General features: G+C 38.8%; 1 protein-coding gene across 1 annotated transcript; it reads left to right on the forward strand.

Annotated features, from left to right (window-relative positions):
- Positions 1 to 5,591: 5,591 nt before the first annotated feature.
- Positions 5,592 to 8,335, forward strand: LOC120277521 (G-type lectin S-receptor-like serine/threonine-protein kinase At2g19130). Its single transcript, XM_039284382.1, has one exon. The coding sequence runs from the start codon at positions 5,607 to 5,609 to the stop codon at positions 8,058 to 8,060; it is 2,454 nt and encodes an 817-aa protein (XP_039140316.1). The 5' UTR covers positions 5,592 to 5,606; the 3' UTR covers positions 8,061 to 8,335.
- Positions 8,336 to 9,202: the final 867 nt, after the last annotated feature.

Here is a 9,202-nt window from a genome sequence, read left to right on the forward strand (position 1 = left end):
TTTTTAAAAAAACCGGTCATCATGAATTATGAAGCATCGCAGAGTTTTATAAATGGCTCAATGCCATTTTTCTTTTTCTGGGTTGTTTATGGTTTCAACAAAGATTTTCACACAAAATTTAATATTCTTAATTAGGAGGAAATTTACTGGAAACAACGATCTAGAATTACCTGGCTTAGAGAAGGTGATTCCAACACAAAATTTTTCCATCAAGTTGCTAATGGTAGAAAAAACTTAAATCATATAACCCGCATTCTCCACAATGATCATTGGTTCGATAGTATTGATCAATTTGGCAGGATTTTCACTGAACACTTCCGCACTCTCTTTGGAACCCCCATCCCTAACAGATTCATCTTCGACTGGCAATTTCTTTTTTATTACAAAGAGAGAGTTGATCTTTCCCAACTTGAAACTCCTTTTTCCATTGATGAAATTAAGCAAGCTGTTTTTGATCTTAACCCCGATAAATCCCCAGGTCCAGACGGTTTCCCTATTCTTTTCTTCCAAAAACATTGGACCCTTCTCCAAGACTCCTTATTTAAACAAAAATTTCCCAAGTCCGCTATGAGCTTTTTAATATTCTTAATCAGGAGGAAATTTACTGGAAACAACGATCTAGAATCACCTGGCTCAGAGAAGGTGATTCCAACACAAAATTTTTCCATCAAGTTGCTAATGGTAGAAAAAACTTAAATCATATAACCCGCATTCTCCACAATGATCATTGGTTCGATAGTATTGATCAATTTGGCAGGATTTTCACTGAACACTTCCGCACTCTTTTTGGAACCCCCATCCCTAACAGATTCATCTTCGACTGGCAATTTCTTTTTGATTACAAAGAGAGAGTTGATCTTTCCCAACTTGAAACTCCTTTTTCCATTGATGAAATTAAGCAAACTGTTTTTGATCTTAACCCCGATAAATCCCCAGGTCCAGACGGTTTCCCTATTCTTTTCTTCCAAAAACATTGGATCCCTTCTCCAAGACTCCTTATTTAAATTTTGTGGGGATTTTTTTTTGAGGGCTCTTTAAACCTTGAGCGTATTAACTGGATCAATATTGCTCTCATTGCTAAGTGTCATACGCCTGGCGAGGTTGTGGACTATAGGCCCATTAGTCTTATCAATTCTACCTGTAAAATTATCTCTAAGATCCTTGCCAATCGGCTAAGCACTGTCATCAGTGATCTGGTGGATGAGTCTCAATCCGGCTTTATTAAAGGAAGATATATTGCGGACAACATTGTTGGTGCCCATGAAGTTATCTTCAACCTGCAGAAACGGAAATCTCTTGGTTATGTCTTCAAAGTAGACTTTGCAAAAGCCTTCGACACCTTAGATTGGAACTTCCTCCTTGATGTTCTGGCTGCCAGAGGCTTTGGACCTAAATGGCTTTCTTGGGTCCAAGCTATTCTTAGCACCGCCAAAGCCCAATTCATCATTAACGGAACTACTCAGGGATATGTTAGATGCAAAAGGGGCTTGAGACAAGGTGATCCTTTATCCTCCCTACTCTTTGCTCTTGCCGCCGATGTTCTGAGTGCTATGTTTTCTCATGCGCTTAGATCTAAAGTTCTTGTCGGTGTTCCTTTTAAGCAGTCGGTTAACATCTGTCATTTCCAATATGCAGATGATCTTCTTATCTTTTCCGCTGGTGGACAAGACGACCTTCATATCATCAAATTAATTCTTTACCTTTTTGAGGGATCTTCTGGTCTATCTATTAATTATTCGAAAAGCTGTTTGTACTCTACAAACTATGGTTTCCAACCACATCACTCCTCTGCTAGAATACTTAACTGCTCCAGAAACTGTCTTCCTATCACTTACCTTGGGATTCCTCTTTCTGGCCGGAGACCTAGACGCTTAGACTGGGCTAAACTCACTGGTATGGTCCGTGCCAGACTCTCACCCTGGAAAGCTAATTACCTCTCTCTTGGAGGTCGTCTTACTCTCATCAATTATGTCCTCTCCACTGTCCCGGTTTACTGGATGTCAGTTTTCAAACTCCCTATTTGGGTGATCAAGGAAATTGACAAAATTCGTAGAGACTTCCTTTGGAAAGGTCCTGACCTGGGACCCAAAGGTATCAGATTGATTGCCTGGAATAGAATGTCTAGACCTCGTGACATGGGAGGGTGGGGAATTCTTAATCTCCAAGAATTCAACAAAGCTTTTGCTTGGGAAATGGTGGTGGAAATTATCCTGTCGCCCAAACAGTTGTTTGGCTAAAATCATTCAGTCTAACTATTCCATCAGTGATCCTAATGGACTCTTGTTTCTTTCCCCACCTAGAAATAAATCTTTCTTTTGGGCAGGAGTGATCTCCATTTTACCTACATTCTGTTCCTGCCTTATTAAATCTATTAGAAGTGGGTCTAACACTTTTCTCTGGTACGATCGTTGGCATACTGGCCTTCCCCTCAAAGACCTCTGGCCGTCCCTTTTTTCCCAATGCACCACTCCTTGGATTACTATCAGACAATTTTCTCAACTTCTTAATAATCCGGAGATTATTTTGTCCTCTGACTCTCCTGATATGTTATCTTCTCTTCTTGAGAATTCCTGATTGCTCTCTTAACCAGGATGACTTTACTTCTTGGGCCCCAAATTAAAGCGGAACTTTCACTGTCAAATCATTTTACAAATTCCTTATTGATGGTGGCTTACGAAGCCCGCACTACCCTTACTTCTGGAAAATCCGTTGCCCTAGTAAAATTACCCTTTTTTGCTGGCTTGCCGGAGAGGATAAGATCCTTACTCTTACAAATCTTTTCAAGAAAGGGTGCTTATATCATAACACCTCAGACACCTGTGTTCTCTGTCACAATGCCACCGAAAATTTGAATCACCTATTCCTCAACTGCGCTTTTTCTAAACGAATCTGGGATTTCTTTACTCATACCTTAAACCTCAATCCCCCACCACAGTCAATTCTTTCACTTTGGACCTCTTGGTTACCATCCCTTATCTCTCAAGACCGAACTCTCTGGGATCTCATCTCCCGAGCTGTCCTGTGGAACATCTGGATTGAACGAAATACTCGTATTTTTCAAATGAATGCTATACCGCCTTACAATATCATTTCTAAAATTGTTAACATGCTTCTGTCTTGGTTCTCAACAGCTGCTGATAGGCACCAGCAATCTCTCAATGAAGCCTCGCAGAAAATTAAGCGCTCTCTCAACTTCCTCAGCGCCAGAGAATCTACCGCAGCTGGTGATCCCGACTACGGTGCCGCACAGGTGTAGGTGCTCATTACATCCATCTAAGCAGGCCTGAGATGTCAGATGACATCTTCCATCTCCTTAGTTTTTTCTGTTATTTCTCTGTACTTTCTGTTTCTCCTTTATTGTTTCTTCGTACTTCCTCACCACTGGTGAGAGATGACTCTACCCCTGTACTTCTGTTTTTATTTCAATAAATTTGTGGTTTATCCACATTTAACTCAAAACAAAGATTTCCACCCTTTATCATATGAGAGATTGCGAGATAAGCTCTACTTCACAATATTGGTTGAGGTAAATAACTTGCTCATTTTATTAAAAAAAATTATATTTGTTACATATACAATATCGGAAAAAGATTTAGAAAAATAAAGCAATCTAGAACAAATAGCATCTTTAAATGGTTATTTTAATCATAGATAATTTTTTTCTTAAAAAAAAAGAGATTGCAATAAACTCCAAACTACAGCTTGTGTGATTCTATCATGGGACTTCTACATATTAAATCTCACTTCCCATCTAAATGATATTTGGGATCTTTCCACTAGAGCCATCACTTTATCTATTTAATTAGAGATAAATAATTGTGTATGTAATTGCATTTCACTCTCTTCATCCTCTTTTATTTTAAAAATTAGTCATATGTTCTTATTATGGGTTTCTATGTATTTACCCAATCTACCAACTGCCGTCTCTGTGAAGAGGAACCTAGAGTTCCTTAGATACTAAACTCTTGAACCCAAGAAAATGTACCCAATGCTAGAACCAACTAAACTACAAATTCATAGTGATCGTGCCTCCATGGTTGGATGATCCATAACTAATGGTCCTATAGTGCCATCAATATTTTTTTTTCTTGGATTTGTGTTCTTTTTCTCTGTTTTTTTTTTGTAACAAGACATCCATCGCAAGGGGATTGTCTCTGTGTATTGCTATTGTATTTGCCCTTATCTTTTATGGCTATTGTGTTGTGAATTCAGGCTATTAGTCATCTTCAAATGGTGTTGCCCATCCCCGTGGCAAAGGAAGTCATATTTGAGAAATCACTAGTAGTACAGTGGTAATTCACTATATAGTGCGTAAGGAGGTGAGGGTCCGAAACCTTGCACCCACATCACTGTCATATAATGTACACTAGGGCCCAATATTGCTCATTAATACTATTTTCTGGTCTTGGTATGGGTCCTTTATAAGAGAAACAATATTTTCTTTCCTCTAGAGTTGTATGGCAGGATTTTTTTTATGAAATCATTAAGCCACAATAACTGATGCACCTCTGTACCTATATATCCCTTTAACGACGCTTATTAATATAGTAAAAAAAAAAGAAATAAGAAAAAAAAAGAAAGCGAGAGAAAAAGAAAGAAAATACCAATGGCTCATAGCCTACCGATACTTGGCCTTATTACAAAAAATGAGGGTGAGATATTCAAAAAAGTCTCGAGTTCAAGACTTGTTAGAAGCAATAATGATAACGGGTTACCGGTTATGGGTGCAAGTTCACAGTCCAATCCCCTTGTCTTCGGCTAAGGGTGAGAGGGTTGGATGATTAATTCCTCACTCTTGATGTATGAAAGAGTCTTCTCATATATCCAAGCTTTCCTGTATTAAAATTGATATCAAACGGCTATAATTATTTATGGTATTTGCTGATTAATCAATAATTATTATTAAGGCAAGAAAATACGCTATAGCATACTAAAGAATTCGCACTTAATTGGCCCATTATTATAGTCATTAGTAAATCATTTTGGGTGGATGTAATAGATCCTAGCACAGCTGTTAGTTCACTCATATGATAAATCTTTACTTTAATGGCAAACATCTGCAACAAACATTGAGGGCACTAGCCTTGAAAGTACTCAACTACCATGACAAAAATAAGAATTAACAAAGACATGCCCAGCTGTTTTTCAAAGATCAAATCTAAAGGGAATTGACGGGTTATTTATGTTACATTTGAATGGTTCAAACTATGCAAACTTTTCAGTAAAGCAAGATTAAAAGAACCCCATAATTTACTAAAATATGTATATTTTTGGGACGGTCGTTGAGATAATGTTTCAACTTTTAGTCCCAAATCAGGCACATGCATTAGGAGGAAAATTTCATTCCAACTATTGATGATGCAAAAAAAAAATTAAAATTAAAATTAAAATTAAAATAATAATAATAATAATGAACACGAGTCAAAGATCACAGTTACATAAACAAAAATTATCTGCGATAATTCAGGACTCCAAAAACAGACGTAAGCTGTCAAACAACTTGCATTAAAAAACAGAGCCGTATTTAATGCAATAGATGGCAGAAATAAATGTTCATAAATAACTCGAGCAATAGTGCAACTTAATAAAAAACTATCAACAACTTGATGTTTGTTGCATCCTCTGCTCCTCCCCCTCCTGATCCTCTCTCCCTCCCTCTAATGGAAGCCAGAAACAGAGCTTGCTTATCTTTCCCTGTTCTGGTTTTCTTTGTGCTGATCTTTGTCTCAAACGAAGCCAATCTCTCTGCAGCAACTAATAGCATCTTAACCGGCCAGTCTTTCTCTGGGAATCAGACCATAGTATCAGAAGATGGCACCTTCGAGCTGGGATTCTTCACTCCAGGTAACTCTCGAAAGTTTTACATAGGCATCTGGTACAAGAAACTACCTAAACAAACAGTCATATGGGTAGCAAACAGAGAAAAGTTCATCTCCAACACCACTTCTTCTGAATTTAAACTGACCCAAGATAGAAATTTAGTCCTCCTGAACCAATCAAAAACACCAATCTGGTCATCCAATTCATCTTCTCCCACCTCCTCAAACCGCACAGAAGCAGTTCTTCTTAACAATGGCAATCTAGTGTTGAGAGACATGTCAAACACCTCAGTAATATTCTGGCAGAGCTTTGACCACCCAACTGACACGTTTGTCCCTGAGAGCTGGATTGGTATGAACAAGGTGACAGGAGAATATCAGTCTTTAACATCTTGGAAGAATTCTGAAGACCCAGCTCCTGGCTATTTCTCTGATAGCATTGATTCTGGAGGCACAAGTGAGTTCTTCTTACGCTGGAACCAGTCTGAGATATACTGGCGCAGTGGGACATGGAATGGAGAGTACTTCACCGGAGCACCTGTACTTCCAGAGATGCGAAGGACAACAATTATCAACGTGCTCTATATTGACAACGAACAGCGCCGGTACGCTACGTGCACGCTCAAGAACAATGCAACAATAACAAGACAAGTGCTAGATGTCTCAGGACAAATCAAGCAGTGGGTCTGGTTGGACAAAAATCAAGACTGGCTCCTGTTCTGGTCTGAACCAGATGCACAATGTGATGTCTACTCTCTGTGTGGACCTTTTGGAATCTGTGACTCCAAAAGCATTCCTTACTGTAGCTGTCTCCAGGGTTTTGAGCCAGCATCCATGGCTGACTGGGAACTGAATGACTATAGCTCCGGGTGTGTGAGGAGAAGCACGTTGAAGTGTGGGAAGAACAGTTCTGATGGATTCCTCACCATAAGCAATATGAAACTGCCTTCCAACTCACACTCTTTGGATGCCCAGAGCTCAGATGACTGCAGCTCTGCTTGCTTGAATGACTGCTCTTGTACTGCGTATGCTTATGGTAATGGATGCTTTATATGGAAAGGAGAGCTTCTCAATCTTCAACAGCTTTATGGGGATGGTGATTCTACCACACTTTATCTCCGGGTTTCAGCTTCTGATATCCAGAATACAAAAGGTAAGAGCAGAGCATTACCTATCATTCTTAGTGTTGTTGGAGCGGTGATACTGTCATGCATTCTCGTGGGATTAGCTTGGAGGGTCCGGAGAAGTAGAATGATAAGAAAGGGAAAACTAGTGGAGGGTTCTTTGGTGGCATACAGTTATGCAGAACTGCAGCATATCACCAGGAATTTCTCAGAGAAGCTGGGCAGGGGTGGTTTTGGCTCTGTTTTCAGAGGTTCAGTGCCAGGATCCAGTGATGTAGCTGTGAAGCGACTAGAAGAGCTCAGACAAGGTGACAAGCAATTCATAGCTGAAGTGAGTACACTCGGGGCTATTCAGCATGTCAATCTGATTCGCCTCTGTGGGTTTTGCTCTGAAGGCAGTAAGAGGTTGCTAGTGTATGAGTACATGCCAAATGGTTCTTTAGCTTCTCATCTCTTTGGAGGCAATCATAAGATTATTAATTGGAAGACAAGGTACCAAATCATGCTTGGGATTGCTAGAGGACTGTATTATCTTCATGAGAAGTGCAGAGAATGCATCATTCACTGTGACATCAAACCAGAGAACATACTCTTGGATTCAGAGCTATGTCCTAAAGTTTCAGACTTTGGGCTGGCTAAGCTCATGGGACGTGACTTCAGTAGAGTGCTTACCACATTGAAGGGAACCATTGGGTACCTTGCACCAGAGTGGATCAGAGGCCTGCCAATAACAACGAAAGCTGATGTTTATAGTTTTGGAATGATGGCTTTGGAGTTGATATCTGGGAGAAGAAACTCAGAGCAATTTAACGATGGGAATATCAGTTTTTTCCCTCTATTTGCTGCAACCAAAGTTGCAGAAGGTGATGTTCTAAGTTTGATTGATAAGAATTTGGAGGATAATGTTGAGACGGAGGAGCTAACTAGAATGTGCAGACTGGCTTGTTGGTGCATTCAGGATTCAGAAACTTACAGGCCATCCATGGGTCATATTGTGCAAGTCCTGGAAGGAGGTTTGGAGGTGAACATACCTCCTGTTCCACAATCTCTGTTGGCTCTAATGGAAGATCGAGAGCAATACTGGTATGAAGAGAGTTCTTTAAGTTCAACGAATTGATTACATGTTGCCAACTTGTGACCAGGTTGTGAAATCCTAAACATGTTCCGGAATTCATTTTGCTTACTCTTATGGCACCAGGATTCAGCTGCTATATATACCGTCTCTGTAGATGTGTTCAGTTTTTCTACTAAGTGTCTTGTGTTTGAATAAGTTTTTATCATGATCATCAGGCTGTGAAAATTCTGGAGAAGCACTTGCTTCAGCTACATTACTGTACTTTACGTTGTCTTGGCTTAATGGACATATAGACCTAGGGAGTCCCCCTTGTTTAACTACTGTGGTATGTTCAGTTGTGAGCCTTCTAGGGTTTTATTTTATGTTTTGCTCGGTTGTTATTGTTATTGTTGTTGTTTTCTCTAGCTCCACTTCTATTGGACTTCTGTATTAGGTTGGTTTTGTTTTGTTTTTGTTTTGTTTCTTTAGTTATGAAATCTTCTATTGTACATTTTCATTTCCTTTTTAATTGAAGTAGTTTATTCACCTTTTTTAGAAAAAAAAATAACTAAAAATCGCTGCATAGCGCAGTGGTTTCGCAACAGTGAGTGGAGAAGTGTGGGTTTGAAACCTCACGTCCATAGTACTGTAGAGTATTGTTCATTGGGACTATGTACATTAGGTCCTAATGTGGGTCTCTTATGAAAAAAGTTATTTTCTCTACCCCTCTAAAGTTGCATGGTAGGGGAATTTACTATAGTGGGTTATAATCCATGATATATCATCTTCAACGCACATTTCAGGCTTTTTACTGCCCTGCATGTTAGCTTACTCAACTTGGTACATCTCTAGAATATCGTTAAGTCACTGTAACTAATGCATCTTTATACCTGTTTGTTTCTTTGACACTCTTAAGTGGGGGCACTTATCACCGATTTGTCAAAATAATAAATAAATTTATAAATAAATTTAACATATGATACTAGCAAGGAAACGCTAAGCTTACTTAAATTGTGTTCTATTTGATTAAAGTAGCACCAAGTAATAATTTTGCTTGAACATCTATGTTTTATTGCTAAAAACAACCAAACAAACTAAAACAAAAACAAATAAATAATTAATTAAATAAATAAAAGCATATACATTAATATATTTCCTTTTATTATTATTGAAGACCTTTCACAATGGTCCCAAATCTTTTAATT

Source organism: Dioscorea cayenensis, chromosome 15, assembly GCF_009730915.1.
Source record: "Dioscorea cayenensis subsp. rotundata cultivar TDr96_F1 chromosome 15, TDr96_F1_v2_PseudoChromosome.rev07_lg8_w22 25.fasta, whole genome shotgun sequence".
In the NCBI taxonomy this organism is placed as follows: Eukaryota; Viridiplantae; Streptophyta; class Magnoliopsida; order Dioscoreales; family Dioscoreaceae; genus Dioscorea; species Dioscorea cayenensis.